This window comes from Myotis yumanensis, unplaced genomic scaffold (genome assembly GCF_028538775.1).
Source record: "Myotis yumanensis isolate MYYU_CA2020_CCGP unplaced genomic scaffold, mMyoYum1.0.hap1 SCAF_16, whole genome shotgun sequence".
In the NCBI taxonomy this organism is placed as follows: Eukaryota; Metazoa; Chordata; class Mammalia; order Chiroptera; family Vespertilionidae; genus Myotis; species Myotis yumanensis.
Window position 1 is genome coordinate 40,099,837 of NW_027223767.1, and position 26,184 is coordinate 40,126,020.

At 45.0% G+C, this 26,184-nt stretch overlaps 3 protein-coding genes across 4 annotated transcripts; all 3 read left to right on the plus strand.

Annotated features, from left to right (window-relative positions):
- The first annotated feature begins 514 nt into the window (after nt 1–514).
- Nucleotides 515–2,397, plus strand: LOC138994023 (C-C motif chemokine 3-like). 2 transcript variants are annotated; one of them, XM_070393613.1, is made up of 4 exons: nt 515–698; nt 1,336–1,450; nt 1,894–1,996; nt 2,226–2,397. In XM_070393613.1, exons 1-3 carry the CDS (start codon nt 632–634, stop codon nt 1,994–1,996), a joined length of 285 nt encoding a protein of 94 aa, XP_070249714.1. In that variant the 5' UTR covers nt 515–631; the 3' UTR covers nt 2,226–2,397. The 2 variants fall into 2 exon arrangements, with proteins under 2 accessions (XP_070249714.1, XP_070249715.1); XM_070393614.1 differs by having other exon boundaries at nt 1,894–2,397.
- An 893-nt stretch (nt 2,398–3,290) lies between these two features.
- Nucleotides 3,291–3,981, plus strand: LOC138994257 (ubiquitin-conjugating enzyme E2 N-like). The gene is made up of 2 exons (XM_070394040.1): nt 3,291–3,736; nt 3,959–3,981. The coding sequence occupies exons 1-2, from the start codon at nt 3,304–3,306 to the stop codon at nt 3,979–3,981; spliced, it is 456 nt and encodes a 151-aa protein (XP_070250141.1). The 5' UTR covers nt 3,291–3,303.
- A 16,291-nt stretch (nt 3,982–20,272) lies between these two features.
- Nucleotides 20,273–23,303, plus strand: CCL16 (C-C motif chemokine ligand 16). The gene is made up of 3 exons (XM_070393347.1): nt 20,273–20,428; nt 21,622–21,742; nt 22,152–23,303. The coding sequence occupies exons 1-3, from the start codon at nt 20,350–20,352 to the stop codon at nt 22,276–22,278; spliced, it is 327 nt and encodes a 108-aa protein (XP_070249448.1). The 5' UTR covers nt 20,273–20,349; the 3' UTR covers nt 22,279–23,303.
- The last annotated feature ends 2,881 nt before the right edge of the window (nt 23,304–26,184 follow it).

Here is a 26,184-nt window from a genome sequence, read left to right on the forward strand (position 1 = left end):
ACCACACCCAGTGTTATATCAAGACATCATTGTAGGTCTGTGGTGAATGTTTGATAAATAGACCATTACTGGAAGGTTAATTCTTACTTTTACCATTCTTATACCTCCAGGATTCCGAATTCTGTATTTTCCATCTACAATGTGGGTCCCTTGGCTTATGCTGCCTGAGACTCAGTGGCATTATTATTCTTGTCACATTTAAATGGACAGAACAGCTGTGGAAGTGCACCAGAACACTGCTCTATGGAAGAAGGCGGTGACCCCGCACTTCAGAGAGATCTGTCATGTGGAAAGGAAACAGCTAAGCATGATCCCTGGGCGGTGCCAATTCCTGGTCACCCATCTGGAGAAACAACTTCCTCATAAGCATCCCAATCACATTAGCAATTGAGCCATTCTTGTGTGTACCCTCAACTTCTGGAGTAACCTCAGGCAACCCCGGTTGTACAACCCACGTGACACCAAAATACGTAAAATTTCTTGCTTAGGCACCTCCAATTCCTATGCTCCCACTGCCCAGGGCCGCCTATAAAAGGAGGGAAGGTAGTGCAAATCCTAGAAGGCGGCCAGCAGCAGTGATTGCCAAAGCTCCGTCTCAGTTCTGCCCACACTCCTCTGCCTGCCCCGCATCATGAAGTTCCTTGGAGCTACCGTCCTTGTCATCCTCTGCACCAGGGTCCTCTACTCCTACGAGGAAGGTGAGTTTGTTGTCCACTTTTCTGAAACAACAGTTGCTCCCCACTCTCTGCCCAGAAGTCAGCCCACATCTTCCAAATCTTCTGGCCTGAGAACCCCCATGTGAAATTAGAGAACTTTGAATGGGGTTCCAAGATAACACTGTTGTTTTCTTCAAGAGGGTTCAAAATGGAGTCTATTGATCTGGGTGGCAGGATTTTATATTACTTTTTGGGTGCGATCATTAAAGTTTCATTTATTGGGTTATTAGCATGAGGTAGAATCTAGGTCTATTTAGATCCTATGGGTGCTGGTAAGTTTTAGAATCACCTTAGCTATTCCCAAGAGTTGTAAGAATTGTCCCTACATTCACTCGGCTATCTTATGATTTAATGGATTAGAAAAGAAATTTCCCCCAAAGAGATTTAGGAAACGAGAGTAGAATTTGGTTCCCTATAGAGTAATTAGAGACCAAAATGAAGAGACAAACCAAAGACAAGACTAAGGAAATGAATGAGAAACGAACAAAAAAGCAAAGTTATATCCAGTTTCCTTTTCCCCCAAGCCTCATCGCTGAGCTGTCCCTCTCCATTTCTTCCTGACCCTCTCAGGCTTGCCAGCGCTCCTGAGCAACTCCTTGTTGTCCTTGTTTCCCCACAGAAAGCGCTGACATCTCATCCACCTGCTGCATGGCCTACGTGACCCGGCAGATCCCCCGCAAATTTGTGGTTGCCTACTTTGAGACCAGCAACCAGTGCCCCCAATATGGTGTTGTGTAAGTGTCAGTCCCCTTGCCCATCCCTGGGGTGACACAGAACACAGGAGTCTGAGTGGGGAGGGGTTCACAAGTGCACCAGCTGATGGATGAGGAGCCATCCTGGGAAAGCCCCGCCCTCTGGGGGCCTTTTGTGCATGCAGGACAAAGAGAGAGGCCCCTGGGGCTGTTTACTGATGTGAAATGGGGCCTTCAGGGAGCCAGGAAGGTGTGCTCAAAAGCAGAGGGGAAAGAGGAAAGAAAGAGACAGCAGAAAAGAGGCGGCCTTAGGTTATTTCCATAAATCACTCAGAGAAAGACCAAAAGTCCCTGAGGGTTGGGGGATGATTCCTTGACAGGATGGACTAGCCCTGAGCTGCCCACAAGGATGAGGATAAAGGGTCCACAGGTGGTCAAGCATGTCCTTACTCATCCTCTATATAATACTTCTGCCTTTTCTACAGCTTTCTCACCAAAAGGGGCCGGCATATCTGTGCCAATCCCAGCGATGCCTGGGTTCAGAAATACATCAACAACCTGAAGGAGACTCCCCAAGCAGTCCAGTAGGTCAGTTCTCCAATGGGCAGCAGGGATGCTGACTAGGGGAATGTCCCTGCAGCCCCAGAAGTTCCCTGCCCTCTGCGTCCTTCCCCTCCACTAACCACATTCTGAAAGCTCTCTTTAATTTAGTAAAGTACGTAAATATTGTAAATCGTTGTATTCCTTTGATGCTTTTTTAAAATGATTTCGCTGAGAAATCATTATAACACCCTCTTATCCCCAAATCTTTTCCCAGTCAAGGATACAGTGGTTGCCTCAGGATCCGGGTGATGGTGAATGATTGTGCTCCTGTCTCTGAGTAGGCATTGGACCAAATCTATCAACAGATGCTTATTGAGTTTGTATAAGCCCTTTGCTCTGTTAAAACTGTCAGAATAATAAAGATTATTTTTGCTTTCTTCAGTAAATATTGGACTTCTGGTTATTCTTTTGTTTTTTCATTTCCCTGATAAATCCTTTTCATTGGTTGGAAGGAAAGAGATAGGATGATTAGGGGCATCTAAGGGGAGGAAAGGGAAAGAATAAGTGTTGGTCTAACAACACCAGGCTTTATGCATGTGAAATGATGCCCATGCACTGCAAAAGAAGCAAAGTATTAAAAACAAGTGCAAACTCACATGCACGAGGGAAATCCACCATTAAATGAACACCAAAGCAAATTATTCTAGCACGCATACGTATGCACTTTCATAAACTCAGCTTTCTTAAGAATGAGGACTAGGTCCTTCTTAATCCTTCTGCCTTCTCCATAGCTTCCAAACTAAATGAGGTTGGCTGGTGTGTGCCAACCCCAGTGATACCTGAGTCCAGGAGTTTATCAGGAACCCGGAGTTATTCTATTCACATAATATTATAGAAAAGGTGAAACTTTAGGGAAAGAAATCTAATCAATGGGTGCAAAAAACTGGGATGAGGGAGGGTGCTGACTGAAAAGGGGGAACAAGGGTACCTTTTTTTGGAGTGATGGAAATATCCTAAATTTTCACTGTGGTAATGGTCAAAATTCATCAAACTACGCTTACCTCCCTCCTACTGTCCTGGATTGCTCCCTCCATATCTAATTAAATACTAAATTTGAGAAGTATTAATATTAGAGAGGGTGTGGAACTGGCACACATGTCTGCTACTGGGAGTGTGAATTGGTCCCATTGCTTTGGAAGACTTCAGAATAAAGGTGAGCATAGCTTACCTTCTCCTCCATACATCCTACTGATACCGTTCACATGTACACCAGGAACCATGCATAAGAATGCTCATAGTGAGGCGAGCGGGGCCAGAGACTAGACCGGAGGGCGAACTTGGGATCTGACAAGATGGCCGGGCTGCCCTGCAGGATTATCAAGGAAACCCAGCGTTTGCTGGCAGAACCAGTTCCCGGCATTAAAGCAGAACCAGATGAGAGCAACGCCCATTATATTCATGTGGTCATTGCTGGTCCCCAGGATTCCCCCTTTGAGGGAGGGACTTTTAAACTTGAACTATTCCTTCCAGAAGAATACCCAATGGCAGCACCTAAAGTACGTTTCATGACCAAAATTTATCATCCTAATGTAGACAAGTTGGGAAGAATATGTTTAGATATTTTGAAAGATAAGTGGTCCCCAGCACTGCAGATTCGCACAGTTCTGCTATTGATCCAGGCTTTGTTAAGTGCTTCCAATCCAGATAACCCATTAGCAAATGTAGCAGAGCAATGGAAGACCAACAAAGCCCAAGCCATAGAAACAGCTAAAGCATGGACTAGACCAGGGGTGGGCAAACTTTTTGACTCGAGGGCCACAATGGGTTCTTAAACTGGACTGGAGGGCCGGAACAAAAGCATGGATGGAGTGTTTGTGTGAACTAATATAAATTCAAAGTAAACATCATTACATAAAAGGGTACGGTCTTTTTTTTTTTTAGTTTTATTCATTTCAAACGGGCCCTATCTGGCTCGCGGGCCGTAGTTTGCCCACGGCTGGACCAGAGTATATGCCATGAATAATATTTAAATCGATCTCATCATCAAGTGTTCATCACTTCTCCTGTTCTGCCAAGACTTCTTCCTTTTTTGTTTGCATTTAATGGACAGAGTCTTAGAAACATTACAGAATAAAAGCCCAGACATCTTCAGTCCTTTGGTGATTAAATGCACTTTAGCAAATCTATTTCTTGTCCTGATTCACTGTTATAAAGCATGAGCAGAGGCTAGAAGTACCATCTGGACTCTTGTGAAATGTTTAAAAGCAGTGACCCCTCTCTGCTTTTATTCATTTCTCCCCATCATGGTTTAAGTATAAAGCACTGTGAATGAAGGTAGTTGTCAGGGTTAGCTGCCGGGTTGTGGGTGTTTTTGTTTATGTTTTTTGAGGGGGTAAGTAGTTTAGTTTTAATTTTATGGGCTCCTTTCCCCCTTTATATGGTGATCTAATTGCATTGGTTAAATGCAGCTAACCAGTTCTTTAGAATATGCTCTCAAGCCAAGTCTAACTTCATTTAGACGCTGTAGGTGGACAAGCTTGCTTGATTGAACCAAAATGGGAACATTAAGCAAACACTATGGCCCTCACAAATAACATTGTGACTTTGCTGTCAGATGTAGAATTCTCCCTTCAAGAAAAGCTTGTGACCATTTGTATGGCTTGTCTGGAAACTTCTGCAAATCTTGTTTTAGTAAAATATTTTTTGTTATTCTAAAAAAAAAAAAAGAATGCTCATAGCAAGCATAAAAGGGGGTGAATTAAAAATAAATTGTGGTGTAGTTATACACTGAAATATCAGCAGGAGTGAAAGCAAGCATACTACAGCTACACAAAGTAACACAGGTGAATCCCATAAGCATATTGTTAAAAGAAAAAAAAAGCTGTGGAAGAATACACATAATAATGATTATATATCCTTAATAATAAATGCCTAATATGCTAAGACAGTCAACTGGTTGACCAGTTGCTATAATGTGCACTGACCACCAGGGAGCCGATAGTGTAGCTTGCTGCTGGAATCTGGCCAATCAGGACTGAGTGAGACAGGCTGGACATACCCTGGAGCCCTCCTGTGGCCCCTCTCCAGCTGGCCAACCTCCCGCGTCCCTCCCCGGCACCAATCATGCACCAGTGGGATCCCTCAGCCTGGTCTGCACCCTCTCACAATCTGGTACCCCTCAGGGGATGTCAAAGAGCAAGTTTCGGCCTGATCCCACAGACCAGGCCTCTAGAGAGAGAGAGAGACAGAGAAAGAGAGAGAGAGAGAGAGAGAGAGTGTGTGTGTGTGTGTGTGTGTGTGTGTGTATGTATATATTTCAAAAATGCAAAGCTAAAAATACACTGTTTAAGATTCTACTATACACTAGAGACCCGGTGCATGACATTCATGCACGGAGGGAGGGGGGTGGTTACTCAGCCTGGCCTGCGCCCTCTCGCAGTCCGGGACCCCTCAGGGAGCGGGCCTAAGCCAGCAGTCAGACATCCCTGAGGGGTCCTTAGCACTGCCACAGAGGCGAGAGAGGCTCCTGCCACCACCGCTGCGCTCTCCATCCCTGAGCCTGGCTTGTGGCTGAGTGGTGTTCCCCCTGTGGGAGCGCACTGACCACCAGGGGGCAGCTCCTGTGTTGAGCATCTGCCACCTGGTGGTCAGTGCGAGTCATAGTGACCGGTTGTTCCGCTGTTCCGTCAATTTGCATATTAGCCTTTTATTATATAGGATACAGTTAAAAGAAAAAAGGGGATCATACTAAATGTTCTTTTCTATAACCTGATTTTTATAGTCTTATACTTATTTTTACTCAATACTCAGTAGACATCAAATATGGATTGAGAATAAAGAGTAACAACATGACAGACATCCCTGTGCCCTCCACCCCACATGCCCCTCTACAATATTCCCCTTTCCCTTCTCCCTCTGAGCCATCTCTCTCCCAAATGTTATTTACACTATATTCTTGCTTTCCTTCTAGTGGATAGCTGAATCTTAAACAGTGTATTTTTAGCTTTGTGTTGTAGAATATTGAAGACATGCACACAGCAACCAGCTTCCCAAAAAAAGAGGGGAAAGAAGACAGATTCTATAATCTTAGAGTAGTCATATTCTCTACCTATGCAATTCTTGGTAAGAAACCCTTTGTTGGCACTTTAAAAAGGAAGTGTCCAGCCCTAGCTGGTTTGGCTCAGCGGATAGAGCTTCAGCCTATGGACTGAAGGGTCCCGGGTGTGATTCTGGTTAAGGGCACATGCCCGGGTTACAGGCTCAATCCCCAGTGGGGGATGTGCTGGAGGCAGCTAATCAATGATTCTCTCTTATCATTGATGTTTCTATCTCTCTCTCTCTCCTTTCCTCTCTGAAATCAATAAAAATGTATATTTTTTAAAAAGGAAGTGTCCACTGCAAGTCAGCATGGGTACAGCTAGGGCAAATCAGGCTGGAGAGACCCACTTCCCTCTGGCAGCACGAACATCTGAGGAAGGATGGGCTGGAAAGAGCTATCAACAAACTAACTGATCTTTGGCACTTAACCAAAGTACCCTGGGATTGGTAAGGAAAAGAGTAAAATTCAGGAAACTGTGCAATCTGTTGTGAACCAGCATCATTGTTGTATGTGCCAATTTGCAAAAACAATAACAAAAACTGAGCCTTAATCTTCCCCAAGTCCCCCTCCCCCACTCCAGCCCTCTCCTTTGAATTGGGGAAGTAGAGCAAGACAGAAACTCAGAAGGAGGGTGCCTGCTGCCTACAGAAGACCAAAGCTTGGAAGACACATGATCAGTGCCATCAGTAACTATGGTTTGGGGGCTCAGAGAGACCCACACAATGATATGAGTCAGCTTCTTCCATCCTCCTGTCCATGTGTGTCTCCTGCATCCCCATACCTGATGTTCTGCTAGCCAAGGGTACAAAGGCCTCTGTGCGCCACCCTGCCCCTCCTATACACACACAGTAGCCCAGTCTGCAGGGAGGAGAAAGACAGCCATCAGAGGCATCCATCTAGGTGTCAATTTCTCTCCCTTCATGCTCTTAATTTGTTGGGAGAAAGGCAACTCAGCCTCTCTCTGTTCACCCAGAGAGGGAGAGCAAAGCCTAAAATGAAAGGAACCCATGGACTTTTCTTCTTTGTTTTTCCTTAAAGCAACTGACAAGAGTTCATGTTAAATCCACCCATCTACTGTCCAGGATATAGCTACCCAGGGCCCCACTGGAATATAGCCACACTGGCTCGCTTTGTCGCTACCTGCAGTGCCCATGTAAATGAGATGGTGAAATGGGATGCAAACCGTTGTCACCAGACTCAAAAAACCTGGACAATGGGCCTCATCTCTAATCACTCTGACCCTGACTCCCTTCTCTCCAGGCACCCACTCTTCTGTCTGTTCCTCAAATGCATCAAGCCCATTCCCACCTCCAGGTCTTTGCCCTTGCTAGTCCCTCTACCCAGACACACTTCCTCCTGATCTGTCTGAATCTGGTTTCTTCTCAACCAGCAGGTTCTAGATCAGCGGTTCTCACCCTGTGGGTCGCGACCCCTTTGGAGGTAGAACGACTCTTTCACAGGGGTCGCCTAAGACCATCGGAAAACACATATATAAGTACATACTGTTTTTGTGATTAATTACTATGCTTTAATTATGTTCAATTTGTAACAATGAAAATGCATCCTGCATATCAGATATTTACATTACGATTCATAATAGCAAAATTACAGTTATGAAGTAGCAACGAAAATAATTTTATGGTTGAGGGTCACCACAACATGAGGAACTGTACTAAAGGGTCGCGGCATTAGGAAGATTGAGAACCACTGATCTAGATAAAATGATACCCTCTCCCAATGGGCTCTCCTGACCAGCTTATTAAGCAACTTCCACCCAACCCTCAGGCATTCTCTATCACATCACCCCTGTTTATTGTCTTCCTAGCTTTTAACTCCATCTTCTACTGTTTGTCTGTCTTCCCCACTAAAATTTGAGCACCTGAAGAGCAGGGATCTTGCCTTCTTGTCTGTCTCTGTATGCCCTGGGCCTAGAAAGTGCCTAGCATACAGTAAAAGCTCAATAAACATCCACTGAATGAATGGACATCAGCCCTGAGGAAGGTCTCAATATGGACACAAAAGGAAGATTTCACTCACTTAGATCATTTATATTACATAGTCCTTTCAGTAACCATGTGTAACTTTAAGAGCTTAATTATATTACTCAAATGTCACTATACCTCATAAGTGACAGGACTAAAAGCAGTGCCTCTGTCTAGCTCAAATAACTGTTGTTTCCATTAAAACAGAGGCTTAAATTTTTCTTTTATTGGAAGAACATTTTCTTTGCAAACAAACTTGCCTGGAACCCCATTATATAAAACTGATAAAAACACAGATGCTTAAATCAAAACCACAATGAGATACCACTTCACACCCATTAGTATAGTATTACTACCAAAACAAAACAAAAACAGAAAATAACAAGGGTTGGCAAGGATGTGGAAAAACTGGAACTCTTGTATGCTGTAAAATGGTGCAGCTGCTATAAAAACAGTATGACAGTTCCTTAAAAAATTAAAAATAGATTTACCATATGATCCAGCAATCCCACTTCTCAGTATATACCCAAAAGAACTGAAAACATGGTCTCAAATAAATATTTGTACAGCAGTATTCACAATAGCTAACTAAAATGTGGAAGCATCCCAAGTGTCCATCAACAGATGACTGGATAAGCAAAACAGGTTTACAATGCAGTATTATTCAGTCTTTAAAAGTAATTATGACATATTCTGCAAAATGGATGAGCCTTGAGGACATTATGCTGAGTGAAATAAGTCAAGTCACTAAAAGACAATTAATGTATCATTCCATTTTTATATGATGTACCTGGAACAGTCAATTTCATAGAGACAGAAAGTAGAATGGTGATTTCTAATGGCTGGGAGAAGTGGGGAGTTATGTTTAATAGGTAGAGTTTCAGTTTGCAAGATGAAAAAAGTTCTGTGGATGGATGACGAAGATGATTGCACAATATAATAATGTACTTAATACCACTGAACTGTATGCTTAAAAATGATAATGATAAATTTTATATTATGTGCCTTTCACCATAATGAAAAATATTGGGCGGAAATCCCACAATTGCTTAATCTGAACTTGGTGGGAGTAGAGGTGGCAGACAGACACATCTGCCCAACCTCCCAGTAGGATGACCAAATCCTTTCCGTGTTAGCACATTCCAGGAACCCCCTTCTCCCCAGGCAAACAAGGAGCCAGTCACTAAACCATTGTGTCACTGTGCAGGGACCCTGCAGCCCAAACTTGAAGGTGACAAGACACAACTGTATTCTATGGAATTGTGTTCCAGGGGATGCGCTGTGAATGATGCCCCAGGAGCTGTGCCAGTGGTGCTGCCCCTTAGTCACCTCCAGGGAAAGAAAGAGATGAAAACACCTGCAACCTGTCCTGGCCAAACCACAGGGCACAGCCTCATTGCCCTGCCTCTGGCTCCCCCAGCTTGACGCAGAAGGAACTCATCCCGCAGCCCCAGACCCCAAAGCAGTCCTGACCGAGCAGAGAGCCCTGTGCACCCTCCTTGGTTGCTAAGGATCTGACCAAACTCCCCATGCTGGGTGGGGGGCAGGGGCCTTCAGCTCAGTCTAGGTGAGGCGTTCCAGTCCAATCCTGACTGGTGAGGCCCATCCATCCCAGGGTCCCCTCTGGATCCTTCTCCATACTCTTAGCCCCCATCAGGCCTGAGTCCACCTCCCTATCCTGATGGGCCCTGGAGCTGCTGAGACTGAGACAGTGGCCCAGGCCTCTGAACCCATGGTCCACACCTGAGGACGGGCTCACCTAGGAGGCTTAACCAGGTTCCCCAAGCAGGGGCAGGAGCGGAGGGCAGTTTCCACCGCAAAGCCCACTATCCCCCACAACCCCCCTTAAGGTGCAAGCCAAATGCAGAACCAAGAGTCATTCTCCGCCTTCCACTCTTCTTTGAATAAACAGACTCGGTTCTAACATTTTAGATATGTCAGCAGTCACAATTCTCAAGAAACACAACTGTCATGCAATCATGGATTTTTCTGTCTTGTGACTTCCTGACCAGCAACCTCTTACAGTGTAAAGGAGGCTCAGAGCCTAGACTTCAAGGAATCAGAGAGCTCAGGGGCCTTCAACCCAGAAGGATGAGGGTCAGCCTGGCTCTCCTCACTCTTTCGTTCTCTGAACAAAGAGAACACAATGGCAAGAGGCAGAGGTGTGGGTGGTCCAGAAATGGTTGCCTGGGTCAGCACCTGAAAACAGCACCTTTACTGGGGGCCTCTCCCCACTCCTGGGCAGGACTCATTTCTCCCTCCTCTGGGGAGAGGAAAACCGGCCTCTGCACAGAGCCTCCTGGCCCTTGGGTACCCAGCAGAGAGAAGCTGGTCCAGAGCCAGCCAGGCTATCTGCTCAGCCACCTCCGGGGGCTACACAGGAGCCACATGTAAGCCTGGGCTGGGAGAGAGAAACTGCAAAGGATCAAGCTGGCTTCCTGGCTTAGACGGTGTTTTACAATATTTGAATTGGTTGCCAACCTTTAAAAATTGGAGACATTAAAAAATCTATACTGTCTATTTATTTTGCAAATATGGAAGACCAAGCAGACCTGTGCCTGAGTTTCCACACAAGATAACCTTTGACTGAAACTAAGGTGGTGAGTGCTGTCCCTTTAGACAGGGGTACAAGCCCCAGGTCCCAGAAGCCCCCACTGCCAGGCCACACCCAGCTGCTGTCCGCCTGGCCTGAGGGGGCATATGAGTCTCAGACCCCTGTGTCGTCCTCTCTCCTTTCCCTGTAAGATGTGTCCAGTTGTGAATATGGCTCAGAGCTGCTCCTGGCAGGTAGGAATAAATACCTGTGGGACACAAGACGAGGGAGCAGCAGGCAACTCTGAGAGAGGCCTTTCCACCCTAAACAAGCAAGGCTGCCTCTCTGCAGGGGCTGGCGCCTGAGGAGAAAGTGACACAATCAGGAGTCCCGGGGGGGGGGGGGGGGGGGGGGGGGCGATTTCCTGAATCTCAACTCTCCTGAGTTGAATTTCAACCAAATTCAGAGAAGGGAAAATGCTGGGTCCTGGGCCTCTCATTGGACATCCCTGCTGGTCCAGGAATGAGAGCTATTTACCAGGAATTCTGACTGCAACCACCTACAGAGCTCCTGAATGCTTTCCCATAGCTCCATTATCACTGTATGACCTCTCATCTGCAGATGGGGCCACCAATCCTTTCCCGGAGGGTTGCTGTGAGGAATAGAGATGAATCAGGAAGCAAGCCACATACCAGGCCTAGAGACTTAGTAAGTGGAATCTTCTTTCTCTCCAAAGAACAGAAAAACAAAATGGAGAAATAACTGGCTTTACAGTCAGAAAGATATAGGTTCTATATACACCAACAAATATACATCAAAAGCCTGCTCTGTGCCACCCATTCAGGCAGCATGCGTAATGTAGTGGTGGGCAGGAACGGACACTTCAGCTCCCAGGGACCCCCAGCTGTGGCCTGCCATGCTTCAGTTAGGCTTCCCGAGCCTCAGCTTCTTTGTCTGTGACATGGGGGTAATAAGGCCTTTATTGCACAAAACAAGCATGGGTATATAAGTCAGTATGCACAGTACCAGCCCTATCAATACTATTTGACATCTTAAGAACACAGGTTCAGAAAGGCTGAGTGTCCTGTCTGGAGTCACACAGCTTTCACGAACAGAAACAAGGACAAGTCTAGCATGCCTGCTTCATAAGCCAGGCTCTGCTCTTCTGGGCACAGCAACCCCCAACCCCCAGCATCCCTCTGAAACCTGTGAGGGAACAGTGCCCAACCTGGGCATCCACTAATATTTCCATGTGGGAATTCCTTCCTAGCCTTTCTTAGAAAATTATATGTTTTTCCAAATTCCAAGAAAATTCAGTTGAGAAACTGAGAAAAAGTGTTATAATTCTCCTGAAGGAACTGAAGCTTAACAATCAACACAGAGATGATACTGATTTAAAGTAATCCACTGACATCAAGAGCAAGAGCCGGACACATTTGACACGTGAAGTTCAAAGTGAAGATTGGTCCTTTGGGGAAGCAGAACAGGAGCATGTAGGAGAGAAGTGGTCACGGTCCATCAGCTTGAGGCCCTTGCCATGGGACAAGTGTGAGTTCAGGGCCCCGTCTGCTGCTAAACAAATGTGAGTGAGTTTGTGTTTATAGCGCATTTTACACAAATCATGTAAGTGATGTTTCAAGAAATAAGTTTTGGAAACAAAGTCCTTAAATTCGCAACTTCAACTTGCTAGGAGATGTGAACAGTATGGTATTTGAACAATAATATTCACTGACATTGTTTGAGTTATTGCTATAGGCTATAGCTCGTTAAAAATGATTTAACAGCCGAAACCGGTTTGGCTCAGTGGATAGAGCGTCGGCCTGCGGACTGAAAGGTCCCGGGTTCGATTCCGGTCAAGGGCATGTACCTGGGTTGCGGGCACATCCCCAGTGGGGGGGGTGCAAGAGGCACCTGATCGATGTTTCTCTCTCATCGATGTTTCTAACTCTCTATCTCTCTCCCTTCCTCTCTGTGAAAGAACAATAAAATATATTTTTAAAAAAAAATGATTTAACAGAAGAAATTCTAAGAGGAAATAGGTAAATGTCATAGAATACTGGGAGATGAAACCAGAAACATTCACTAAAATCTAAATTAGCAAAAGCAATATTGGAATGGGAAAACCAAAATCAGAATAAGCAGACAGGTAGGTCTTGAAGAGCACTTCTTCCCAGTTGGGGGGGAGCCACTGCTAGACCTCGCAGGACACAGAAATCATCGGAGTACCCTGGCAGCTCACTGCCGCTGCCCTTAGCTTTGGGGGGGAGGGGGGGAGGGGGGTTGAGAGAAGCTGAGCAGATATTGGGTGTCCTGTGAATGAGGAACGATAGCTACTGTGACTGTGCTCCTTCTCTGAGCCGCCCTCCTCAGGAAATAGAATCGCCATTCTCTAAGCTGCTCAAGCTGCAGACAGCAAGTCATCCTTAAGACCTCTCTCCCTCATCTCCCCACCCCTCCCCCACCTCCCTTCCAATCCATCTACAAATCCTATTAGCTCTGCCAAAATTCCTCTCAAATCCATCTGCTTCGGCTCTTCCACCACCAACCGAGTCCAGGTATCATCTCATGGCCTCAGGACATGCCCATTAACTGAACGAGGGTTTGGCAGAAACACAGAACCCAACCAGGTGTCAGGAAGACTATGAAAATTCAGAGTTCAAGTATGCAGAAAGAATATACAGATCGTGTAACATAGAAACCCACACATGAAACCTAAATGTTCATGTTGACCAATGTCACCCCAATCTAATAAAAATTTTTAAAAATTATGCAGAAAGAAATTGCAGAAGGAAGTCAGTCATAACCCCAAGTAGGAAAGGCAAAATTTTATCCACACAGATCAGAGAGAAGAATTATAGAAACATCTGAAGGACTAATGGAGGGGGGAAGGTAATAAATATCCTGAACAACTCAAGAAATGAAAAAATCTAGCCTAGCCATTAGAAATGTTTGCTACATTCTCCATGAAGGTTCTGGCTTCTGTCCACACAAGTCACACAGAAGAATCATTCAAGTCCTAGCCGGTTTGGCTAAGTGGACAGAGTGTTGGCCTGCTGACTGAAGCGTCCCAGGTTCGATTCTGGTCAAGGGCACATGCCTGGGTTGCGAGCTCAATCCCCAGTGTGGGGCATGCAGGAGGCAGCCAATCAATGATTCCCTCTCATCAGTGATGTTTCTATCTCTCTCTTCCTTTCTGAAATCAAAAAAAATATATTTTTTTAAAAAAGAATCATTTGAGGGTCTAATTTGAACATTAGAAGACACCAACCCTTTTTAAAAGAAGTGAACTTCAGGCCTCCTGTTGTCATTGCGACTCTCAAGTTAGAGCTCCAAGTACCCAGTCACAGTGGAGAGGAATCACCCTTGAAGTGCACAGGCCCACAGCTCAAGTCCCCTTTGACCAATAAGCAACCCCTGCTGCTGGGATGGTGATCTGGTAGGGGCCATAAATAATTGCCCCAGCAATCTCAATTTGTTTAAGATAATAACACTGCACCCTAGTGGGGAAGACTCAGAAAGGCCACAATTAAACATAGATATGAATATATAAGTCATGCATAGACTATTAATAGTCATGCAAAAATTAGGAATAAATTTGTTAGCTTTATAAACATGACAATATGGGTAAAGCAAAAGGCTTATAGGAAATTAAATTTTAAATGTATTTTTCTACGAATATTCATTTAAGAATCAAAGTAACTGCAAATAGCTTCCTACACACAAACTTTACCTGCAGGAAGAATAGGCAGCAAAGTAGTAAAAAAGTAGCCAGATCACCTAGCCAGTGTGGCTCAGTGGTTGCACACTGACCCATGAGCCAGGAGATCAGGACACATGCTGGGTTATGGGTTTCATCCTCGGTAGGGGACATGCAAGAGGCAGCCAATCAGTGATTCTCCTCATTGATGTTTCTATCCCTCTCTCCCTCTCCCTTCCTCTCTCTGAAATCAATAAAAAAAAAAAAAAATTTTAAGTAGCCAGATCAAGGAGTCAATCAGAGAGGCTTATGAAGATATACAATAATAAAATGAAAAGCACGGGAATTCTACACCTCACTCACTTATTCAGAGGAATTAAAATGGTCCGTGAAAAAGGAATGGTGGTTGAATTGAGCACATAATGAACCATAATTCTGGGGTCTGGTAAAGTAAAATTGGACAGCATGTTAATATGGAATAAAGTTTCTACAATACACTAAAGAATGTTTTAACTGTTTTCTGGGAACTGAGGGGAGTTCTGAGTAGGCAGGTTTTTGTTTTGTTTTGGGGGTTTTTGTTCTGTTTTGTTTTTGGCAGTTTGAGAGTGATGATGATGATAAATCATCCTTTGTTTCAACTGATGAAAGATTTTATCAAGCTCACATATTTTAAAGCCACATAATAGTAAATATAAACAAGATTCTTCCTGTGACAATTTTTAAACAAAGGGGCAGCATAAAATGACATGGGGCTTAACATCATTACGTTTGGGTTTGACCTCTAGCTTCCAGTTATTGTCATGAATCTTAAGTAAATCCCTTAATCATCCTGAGTTCAAGTCTCTCCATTTTAAAATAATGGAGAACCAGAGGGTCGGTGTAGTGATGCATCTGTAAGCATTTTGTAAACCAGAGTGCTGTACAAATGCTGGCCTCATGTGAGGCAACAAAAGCATAGATACTGCATCAGAGAGGAGACCACAAATCCCCCGTTGTTACTGAATTAATTACTGACTGTTAACTGTCCTGTACAGACCTATGTAAAAGAAATGTTTCTATCATTTTACTTTTTTTTTTTTTTTTTTTTAAGAAGAAGGGGGAGAGAGAGAGAACGAGAGAGAAACATCAATATGAGATGGATGGGTTGCCTCCGCATGCACCCTGACTGGGGATCAAACCCAAAACCTAGGCATGTGCTCTGACCAGAATCAAACTCACCCCCCTTCTGGTGCATGGGATGAACCTCCAACCAACTGAGCAACACCAGTCAGGGCTATCGTTTTACTTTCCATCCTAACCCAGAGGTGTTTCCTTGCTTTGCCTTCTCCCAACTCCCTAACCTGTCACCAATGGATTTCGAGTAACCCACTTGAGTCTTCTCTTTTGATCGCAATATATAAATTAAGGTGCAAACCTGCCATTCTCTGGATCAGTGGTTCTCAACCCTCCTAATGCCGTGACCCTTTAATACAGTCCCTCATGTTGTGGTGACCCCCAATTTATTGTTACAAATTGAACATAATTAAAGCATAGTGATTAATCACAAAAACAATATGTAATTATATGTGTGTTTTCTTAGGCGACGCCTGTGAAAGGGTCGTTCGACCCCCAAGTTGAGAACCGCTGCTCTGGATAATTTTCTCAGTACATTGAGATCTTTGCCTCCCAACAATTGTCAGTTTGGCTCAAACTCACAAAAAATCTCTGTAGGTTTGAACGTTTCTTACATTGACATAACCCAAACTGAGTGCAAAGAGGAGCTCCTGTGGGGGGGTGGGGGGGGGCAACCTCTCAAAATCCTCAAGTCCCTTTTAAGGAACAGATAAATAATAAAAATATAAAAGAAACCATATTAGAAATGCACAGAGGTCTGCAAAACAAGCTTTTTCATTCCCAAAACCCAAACCAACACAAGGGGAGAAAAACGAACGCAATGCCTACCTGTGCCAAAGCCTGATCCTGCCCCACGGAGACACTGCACTGGCACGGACTGTGACGAGGAAATGAGGGCTGCGGGGGGGGGAGAGCGAGCCACGCGTGGCCTACCACCGGCAGCAGTGCACGCTCCACTTTGAACAATGCGCCTCTTCCCTCCGGCAAACCCAGTGTTGTTTCGTCACTTGGTGTGCCCTAGTATGTCCCCTCTGTGGGGGGAAGTGGGGTGGGGAGGTCAGAGGAGGCGGGGAAGGAGCCTGCAGCCACTGGGCCGACGGGTGCCCCTGGCTCCAGAGCTGCTTTCCCTGCAGTAACTGGCCTTGTCCGGTCTCCCACCGCCTCGGGAGGATCGCCGGTGTCCGGGTCCTCCTCCACCTCATCTTCCTCATGGCCCTCAGATGCCTGCTCCACCTCCCACTCCTGTTCATTGTACCCACTTTGGTACCAGCCGGGTGGCCCCTAGGTATGAGGTGTGGGAGGAGCTGGGGGGCTACCGCCGCTAATAGGCGGGGTGGACGCGACTCAGCTGCTCCTTCGGTGCCGCCAGTAGGGCCTGTTGGTTGGCTGCTGAGGGGCCGCGGTGCGCGGCGTTGCCACGTGCGCGGCGTTGCCACGTGCGCGGCGTTGCCACGTGCGCGGCGTTGCCACGTGCGCGGCGTTGCCACGTGCGCGGCGTTGCCACGTGCGCGGCGTTGCCACGTGCGCGGCGTTGCCACGTGCGCGGCGTTGCCACGTGCGCGGCGTTGCCACGTGCGCGGCGTTGCCACGTGCGCGGCGTTGCCACGTGCGCGGCGTTGCCACGTGCGCGCACAGAAGGGTGCACCAGGCCAGGCGCTTTCACGCAGCTGTCCTCCGTCAGTGGGCTCCTCCCCTCCCTGTTCATTCTGGGCTTCCAGCCTTTCCTTTTTCCATGGATATGTATCCCGCTCTGCCTTGAAACTTTACTTCTTGCCGCTCACTCAGAAGCTTTATCAGAGGCCTGCTCGGGAAAACAGTTTCCTCAATTTATTTTTGTAACTTGAATGGTAAACTCAGTTTAAGAGAAAGGTTCCCTCTATGTTTTTCAAGGGACTCGGGCATGCTTACATCGTGATCATTTGAAAAGGGGAGTTTATTGAATGGTAATAAGGTTGATTCTATATCTCCTAGATTCCCCTCCAAGAAACAGGGCCGTATGTAATTTGATGCACGCATAGCATCACTTTTCTCTTTAAAGCCCAGCTGCCCGTGAAGGCTGGTGACCTGTCTCGGTTTCTGTCTGAGGATGCCTCTCCGGCTCAATAGTCAGCTCGGTGCTGGTGTCCTCCCGCCTGGCAGTACTTTCATGAACGGCCCTTCTACAAGTAGTTCTTCATCTGTCAAAAAAGAAGAGGCCACTTTTGATACTGAAAGTCTCACGGGACAGCTCTTTGTCCGTCCACAGCCATCCATCCCAGTCAAATAAATTGGGAATCAGCAAATACCCGAGTGCCATTTAGAGAGGAGAAAAATAAACCCCAACTGAAACATGATTGTCAACACAACAAAAGGAGACAAGGTATTGTTTTAAAAAGTTGTTATTTGCTGAGAACATTCCATAGTGTGGAATATAGTAGTAACTATATTTAGGATTATTCCATTAGTCCTCAAGGGCCAATTTTGGGTTACTAAAGAAATGCCCAGTCTGGAAGACCCACTCAGTGAGACAAATGGCTAGGTGAGATCCTATCAAGGGAAACGTAGAGAAATTAGTGGCAAAGGAGTTACGTGAGTAGATAGAAGAGATAGGCCAAGGCTACCACAGGGCTGGGCAAAAAGAGTGGTTGGGGCATATCCTCTGAACAGTTTCATGGAGATCAGTTGACCCTTGGCTTCTCTTGAATATTGTAAAAAGTAGGAGAACAGAAGTGCCCGACAGAAGGGTAAAAATGGAAGTGGGTGTGTGATGCCTAGAACAGAGGTGATAGGAAGTAGAAATGGGTGACACCGATCTGTAGTTTAATGCAGAAGTATCTCCTTCTCCCAACCCAAAGTCTCACTTTGGGGCTGAGAGTAAACAGGAAGAGGAAGACTTCCAAGAAGACTTGGATAAGTCCCGAACTTATAAAGTCCCTTGCATAATTCCTAATTGTGAGTGGTAAATATATTAGAAATTATTCTGGACATAGAAAACATTGTGTGGTTAAATAATAACAGATTGCATTGGCCAAATCTGGGCAACTTGAGCATTCAAAAGAAAGATGATAATAAGGTGTAACATAAGTAACTTAAAGAAGAGCCCATGAGTTCATAATGATACTCAAAAGAAAAGAGGGAGCTATTATTTATAGAATAATGCAAGCTAATAAATGTAGAAGGAATAACAGAATTAGAAAAAAAGTGTCACTTTTAACCACCAATGTAGTAATCGATTCAGACACGGATTATCATTGATGTACAGTTGGGTAAAAACTTAAGAGTATAATTTTCACTGATCCCAAAGGTTCATCCCACAGATTATTTATTAATTACCAAGGAAAGATAAAACTTAACAATGGAGAGACCTGGAAGATACCACCTTCACCAAGTGATCAAACTTAGCATTATGGGCCACTTGAAGTGATAAGGCAGGAAGGACATATCGCCTATGTAGTATTCTTTCCAAAATAGTTTACCTTGAATCTAATCATGAGCACAGACAAATCCAGACTGTGGGACAACTTATAAGACAACTGTCTTAGACACAAAAAAGTTCCAGTGTCGCCAAAACCAGTTTGGCTCAGTGGATAGAGCGTTGGCCTGCGGACTGAAAGGTCCCAGGTTCGATTTCGGTCAAGGGCATGTACCTGGGTTGCGGGCACTGAGGCGGCTGATCAATGTTTCTGACTATCTCTCTCCCTTCCTCTCTGTAAAAAATCAATAAAATATATTTTTAAAAAATTCCAGTGTCATAAAAGATTTTTTAAAAGGTTAGGAAAATTTTTTAGACTAAAAAGACAAAGACATGACATGTGATGGCTGATCTTTGAGTGGATCTTGGATCAAAACAAAACAGATTTAAAGAATATTATTGGAGGGGGAAAAGAATATTCCTGGCTTTTGGCCAAGTTGGAGTAACTGGGACCAATTTAACCTCCTGTGTAAAACAATTTAAAAAACAGACAAAATAGCCGAAACCGGTTTGGCTCAGTGGATAGAGCGTCGGCCTGTGGACTGAAAGGTCCCAGGTTCGATTCCGGTCAAGGGCATGTACCTGGGTTGCGGGCACATCCCCAGTGGGAGATGTGCAGGAGGCAGCTGATCGATGTTTCTAACTCTCTATCTCTCTCCCTTCCTCTCTGTAAAAAAATCAATAAAATATATTTTTTAAAAAACAGACAAAATAATATGTAAGAACAGTTTTCAAGGAATTTCACCTCACACAATGGAGAACAGGGACCCCAAGACATAGGAAGTAAATGAAGTGAGACCTATGATTGCCCTAGCTTATGGCTCTGAGTTTCCAGGTCATGATGGAACTAAGAGTTGGGGAAAACCAAGGTGACTAGACTTTACAAAGCAGAATACTAGAAAGCAAAGAGGTGCACTGATAAGAACTCTGGGGATATGCAGAGAGATCTCTTGAGTATTCCACAAAGCACTAGTCAGTACATGTGTATGAAGAATTGCTTGAAGCCAGGAAAAGAACCACCCAGTGTTCCCAAAAGCCAGAGATTAAAAACTACAGTGTCTAAATGCAAAAGACACTGGACAGGATTAATGGCAGATTAGACACTGCAGAAGAAGAAAAGATACATGAATTTAAAGCATAGCAATAGAAACTATACAAAATGAAATGCAAGGAAAAACAAAACAACAAAAATGAACAACTGTGAGGATTAAGTAAACTAGGATATGCAAGGTGGCTGATACACAGCACACGTTTGCCACATATTCCCTTTCTCTGTTATTTCCTTAATCTGAATTCAAATCACTAAATTCAACTTTGCACCAGGCCCCGCCCCACCACCCTCCCTTTCAGCAAACACTGGGGGAGACCTGTTTCTCCGCCTCCACCTGCTCTGAAGTGATCAGAGTTCAGAGCACAAAGTGATCAGAGTTCAGAGCGCTAAGTGGTCAGAGAGGGAACGACCAGCAGCAAGTAGGACATCTGCACTCAGCCGTCTCCTGAGGCTGAACTGCCCCACTGAGAAGATGAAGGTCTTCGTGGCTGCCCTCTTTCTTCTCCTCAGCCTCAGCACTGCTTCTGCTTCTGCTTCCCGCAGCCAGGCAAGTGAGTCCACCTGCCCCTGTAGGGCAGCGATGAGCAAGGGGACCGGGACAGCTGGCAATGAGGTGACACCAAGAACTCTGTCAGATCTCTGTCATCATCCTTGGGGCCTCTCCCCCTCCCGCATGCTTAGCCGCTATCTTGAAACTCTTCCCTTCGTAAGTAGCTGGGCTGTGGTCCAGATCCTTCTGGGGTTGGGCAGTTTTGGGAAGATGGGTCAAGGTTATGTCAGAAGTCCCAAGGGATGAGCCTTTAGGAAGAGGAGCCAAGGAAGTAACAGAAGAGACAACAATAAATGTATGTGCTGAAGAGGCAGGCAAGGCAAGGGGATGAGAACAGCCTGCTCTCTGGGAGAGCAAAGTGTTGGGTAGGCAGGCTGAGCGATGTTTAGGGCTAAGCTCAGAAATGAGGAGTCTGAACCTAGACACCCCTTCCTGGCACAGACTGCTGGGACTATCATGGCAACCAAAAGGGGTCCCAATGGGATGCTCACCCAAGTGTGCCATTTGGGGTTTCATGACTCCCATCTCCACCCCACCCCCCCAACCCACCCCACCCCCAGCCTAGATCTAAATAAAGTCTGTGGGAAAGGGGAAAGGGGTTAAGAGGTTTTGGAGCTACAGAATGCTTGGGAACTATGGAGAACAAGATTTGTTTCGCCTTGCTTTGCCCCTGCTTCTACCATCATATATGAGGACCTGGTGACAGGGAAGGGACCACTCAGTCCTTCCACATACCTGCCTTCTGCTGCCCCAACCCTTTTCTCCCTAGGCTGCCCTTGGCTTGCAGTCGAGCCCAACTCTGCCTGTATAAATATTTGGAGGAGCAAGGGTCGTGCACACCACATAATCTGCCCACACGCTCTCAAGATGCCCTGATCTAAACTTTGTTTTAAGAGCCAAGGACATTAATGTCACTGTGTGCAGAGGTGCATATGGTGGGATAACAATGCCCTCTGGGAGGTCAAGCAGGCCTGTGCGATGGGTTCAGGCTAAGAGAAAGAGAAAATGGCTCACCTAAAACATAAGTCAGCCAAATGGTGTGCTCAAGATGTTCCAAGCCTTGCCCCCAGCTGTGCTCAGTCCCTGCTAACAGATGGCTTTGCCATCAAAGGAGTGAAGTGCAGTGGACGGGAGATGGAGGTCATGGGCTCCCTCTCTGCCTCCTCGGCTCAGCTTTCAATGTGATTCCCTCAGGAAGTCCTATGTCGGTGAACATTTCACCCAGCTGCTGCCTGAAGTATGAAGAGAAAGTATTACCAAGGAAACTGGTGGTGGGATACAGAAAGGCCTTCAACTGTAACCTGCCAGCAATCATGTAAGTACTTCCCTACAGATATTTCTGTGGAAAAGGAAGGGGAACCAAGGACTGGAATGAATGCATAAATCCAGTAACTCTCCATCTCCATACTAGAAGGAGGAGAGTAGTGGTTAGGGGCTTTGAATCTCACAGGACAGGCCTGGGTTAAATTCTTGATTTTGCTACTTATAGCTGTGTGACCCAATAAATCGTGCTCATAATGAAACCCAAGCCTGAGGGTCTAGGCTGGGTGGGGAAGGGGCTACAAGTAGGGTTAATGTGGTCTACAGGCTAGAGAGGGAGGCCCTCTGATGGGGCCAAGATGGGGTAGGCCTAGGTTAGCCCTGTGTAAGCCAGAAGTGGGGGATTGTGGACTGGACCCCCACTCTACTCTATGGCCCATGACAGTCTAACTTTGTCTCCACAGCCTCGTCACCAAAAAGAAACGAGAGATCTGCACCAATCCCAACAACAAATGGGTCCAAGATTACATCAAGGATCCCAACCTGCCTTTGCTACCCCCCAGGAAGTTGCCCCAGGTTAAATCTATCTAATCAAAGAAAGGCCTAGCCCAGCTCCTCAACTCCTCATGATAGTCAAGCTTTGGTGGGAGCCCAGGTTCAGGAAAGAAAGGTGTGATCCTATGAAAAACGAGGGCAGCCTTACGGTCTGAATGACAGTCACATTCAGAGAAATGAGCCAGTGATCCAAAAAATAAAAGTATTTTGAATATTTTCTCAATCTCTGAGGAAATGCCAGAGTTAAGGGAGGTGAGCAGGCATACATTCTTAATACACAGAAAAACGCCTTCCACATCTTTCCCCTTGCTCACAATCTCTCACCTAACGCCAATACAACAACCATTCTAATAACTGCATCCCGCTCCCAAACAGCCTGACCATCTCTGGCCTCTGACTCATTAAGAGCTCCACAGAACTCTTGACTTTTCTTGTCCATCCTTATCCTATTTCTAGATCTCTTCCCCTCCTACCCTGCCCTCTATTTTTTTTTTCTTTTAAAACATAATTTTTAGGAACATTTGAAATCTTGTGTCCCTGCATATGTCATCAGTTTGGCTTTGGCTTAAATAAACTTTTACAAAAATTCTCAGGAAAAAAAAGGAATAACTTTTTCTTAGCAGGCCAGGGTGAAACTATCACATGCTAATGATCTTTGTCTTTTTTTTTTTTAAGTGTCACCTGAGAATATGTTTATTGATTTTTAGAGAGGAAAGGGGAGAAAGAGAAAAAAACAACAGTGACGTCCAGCCACAAGCTAGGTATGTGCTCTGACCAGGAATTGAACCCACAAACTTTCAGTACTTAGGACAATGCTCCAATCAACTGAGCTGCCAGGCTGATCTTAGACACTTTGGCTGAGGTTTTGCCACCTCCCTAAGATTTGGTCTCCCCCTCAGGTGGCATGGGTACAAAGAGTGTCAAAACAAAAGAAGAGGTGAGACTCTCTAGCTCCTACACTAAGATTTTTGGGACAGGAAAAGGGCATTAGACTAGGTTAAGGGTAAAAATCTTGGTCCAAAACTCAACCATTCAATAAAGAAAATTTCCTTTAATCCTAACTTCATTCCTGACTTACTTTTTGATAGGGTGGGAGAAACTTAATCTAGTTGTTTCAATACCTCCTCAACATTCTGATGTGGTACATCTACACAATAGAATACTACGCTTCGGGGGGAAAAAAAAGAATTCTTACCATTTGCAACAGCATGGATAGAACTGGAGAGCATTATGCTAAGCGAAATAAGCCAGTCAGAGAAAGGTAAACATCACATGATCTCACTCATTTGTGGAATATAATGAACAACATAAACTGATGAACAAAAACAGATCCAGAGACATCACACCTCAGAAGGAAGGTATGGGAAGGTGGGAGTAAGGGGGAGAGATCAACCAAAGGACTTGTATGCATGCATATAAGCCTAAGGAATGGACATAGACATCAGGGGGGTGAGGGCATTGGCCGGGGGGGGCGGGGAGGGGGCGGAGAAAGGGGGGATAAGGACACATATGTAATACCTTAATCAATAAAGAGAGAGAAAACACATTCTAAGCATTTTGTCAAGGTTGGGAGCTGGAGAATTTACATGGCATCAAGGCCAGACATACATACTCAATATCCCCTCCTTGCTACCTTTCTGCCTCCAGCTCAATAGCTGGAAGCTGACTCAGAAAAAAGTCAACATTCCCCCAAAATGCTGTTGTGGAGACAAAACAAAAATCAGACATTTAAATATATATAATTAAGAGAAACAAATTCAAGTAAAGTGATCATTCTGAAAACTAGCCAATGATTTGGATTCTGGTAAATTGACCCATAACTCCTCCTAGTGGCCTCAGGTGGTAATACATGAGCCTGCCACCCCACCCCAACTGAAGCCCCTGACCACAGCTAGCCAATCAGAATCTCCCTCAGAGAGATGAAATCTGGACCAGAGAAACATAAGGTTGCTGTTGGAGCAGCATCCCAAGGGAAGAAGTCTATGAACTCTTGCACTGAAGTCCCTGGAGCTGCTGCATTTCCTGTCCCCCACAAAGGCTTGGAGGTTTAGCTAGTCTCTCAGTTCCCGAAGATGCCCCAGCATTCGTCCCATTCTTGTGTGTGTGTGTGTGTGTGTGTGTTGTTGTTGTTGTTGTTGTTGTTGTTGTTTAATCCCTGAAGGACCATGGTGGCATTTAACACCTCTGGAATAACTTTCTGTTGGTTTAGGTTCATTCTGGTTTGTGTCTGGTAAAGTATAAATGCCACTTTAAGTATACAATTTTAAGTGTACAATTCAGTGGGATTAAGTACAGTCACAGTGTTGTGCAAGCATCACCACTATTCATCTCCCAGAACTTTTCCATCTTCCCAAACTGAAACGCTGTACCCATTAAATAATAATGCCCCACTCCTCCTTCCCCCAGCCCCGAGTAATCATTATTCTACTTTCTTTCTCTCTGAACTTGACTACTCTAGTTACCTTATATAAGTTGAGTCATATGGTATTTGTCCTTTTGTGACTGGCTTATTTCATTTAGCCTATGTCTTTAAGGTTCATCCATGTTACTTCATGAGTCAGAATTTTATTCCTTTTAAAAATTTAATAACATTCCATCTTGTTTATCTATTCATCCATCCATGGAAATCTGGGTATTCCCCTTTTTGTTTACATTAGCCAGAGTTAGCAGATCTTGGTTCATGTTACTTGTGCCAAAAGAACCTTAACTTGAACAATGACACATCAACCAGTGTTTTTCCTGCCCTTGTCCCTCCACAGGGGGCTGGTGCTACGTGCTTTCGACCCTACTGGCCTGTGAGCTCCTGTTCCTTGATCCAGAAATGGCCACTGAATTTGACCTATAAAGGTCATCAGTGACTTTGAGGAGAGGTCTCAGTGGAAAGTAGTGATAGAAACCCAACCAAAGGGGTGGGAGACAGAATGGGAGGTGTGGAAGTAGGGCCTAGGACTCTACATAGACAACTCTTCTAAAAACTTTTTTGTGAAGAAAAGCAAAATTTAAGGCAAGAGCTAGAAGCAGCTATGGGTTCAAGGGAGGATTTTTAAAGATATGAGGATTTAGAGCATATTTGGGTGTTAGCTTCAGTTTTCTTTGCTATAAAATGGAAACCAAAAAACCCATGACTACAGGCTACTAGGAGAATCAGACCAGTTAACAGATGTAAAGTGCCCAGTACTGTGCCTGGCTCACAGTAGAGATTCAGCACCGATGGGCTCCCCTCTCAGAGAAAGGAAGCTTGAGTCCAGCAGGTTTTCACTGTAAAAGCAAGATGACAGTCTTCAGTTCTCACATTGCCAACTATAACAGAGGAAAAGAAGCTGATGGAAAGGAACCATGTTAATGGTAAGATCAAGAATAAAAGCTATAAACTCTGGACAAATTTTTAAAATAATTGAAAGCACGAGAGACTTACAAAAGCAGACAGGTTTTGTAGAGGCGTTGAAAATTGGAGCAAACATCAGGGATAGAGTTCCTAATTTTTGTGGCAGTGGCCTGAGGTCAACTGTAGTTGTTGTGAAGGATGCCACAGGATTGACCAAAATGCTAAGAAAGTTTGTGGCCTTTCTAGCCAGATGAACCAGGGGAAGGAGCCTGAAGAAATGGTGACTACTGGAGAGAGAGTGAGAAAACTCCAAAATGAAAAAAAAAAATCAGCAAAAGGGAATCCCAAATTTTTTCTATAAACTTAGCCCAAGTTTCTAGTCCTGACATCCCTAAAACATACATACTTGGGGAAAACTGAAAGCAGCTTGCAGCTAAAACTTAAAGAACTAAACTAAGATCTGATCACCATCTACTGCAGACATGAAAGTTTGCAGTTTGAACTGGTCATAGGATTGGCTAAAATGCTGACTCACTGGTTAGAATGTTGGCTCATGTACTGAAGATCCCGAGTTCAATTCCTGGTCAAGGACATGTACCTGGGTTGATCCCTGAGCC

What these genes read in the sequence shown, in the direction of transcription:
- LOC138994023 (XM_070393614.1), top strand. Translation starts at nt 632, where the DNA reads ATGAAGTTCCTTGGAGCTACCGTCCTTGTCATCCTCTGCACCAGGGTC. An exon ending in CCTCTACTCCTACGAGGAAG is followed by an intron (nt 699 to 1,335) that starts GTGAGTTTGTTG and finishes GTTTCCCCACAG; the next exon opens with AAAGCGCTGACATCTCATCC. An exon ending in TGCCCCCAATATGGTGTTGT is followed by an intron (nt 1,451 to 1,893) that starts GTAAGTGTCAGT and finishes CCTTTTCTACAG; the next exon opens with CTTTCTCACCAAAAGGGGCC.
- LOC138994257 (XM_070394040.1), top strand. Translation starts at nt 3,304, where the DNA reads ATGGCCGGGCTGCCCTGCAGGATTATCAAGGAAACCCAGCGTTTGCTG. An exon ending in AGCTAAAGCATGGACTAGAC is followed by an intron (nt 3,737 to 3,958) that starts CAGGGGTGGGCA and finishes GCTGGACCAGAG; the next exon opens with TATATGCCATGAATAATATT.
- CCL16 (XM_070393347.1), top strand. Translation starts at nt 20,350, where the DNA reads ATGAAGGTCTTCGTGGCTGCCCTCTTTCTTCTCCTCAGCCTCAGCACT. An exon ending in TGCTTCCCGCAGCCAGGCAA is followed by an intron (nt 20,429 to 21,621) that starts GTGAGTCCACCT and finishes TGATTCCCTCAG; the next exon opens with GAAGTCCTATGTCGGTGAAC. An exon ending in TGTAACCTGCCAGCAATCAT is followed by an intron (nt 21,743 to 22,151) that starts GTAAGTACTTCC and finishes TTGTCTCCACAG; the next exon opens with CCTCGTCACCAAAAAGAAAC.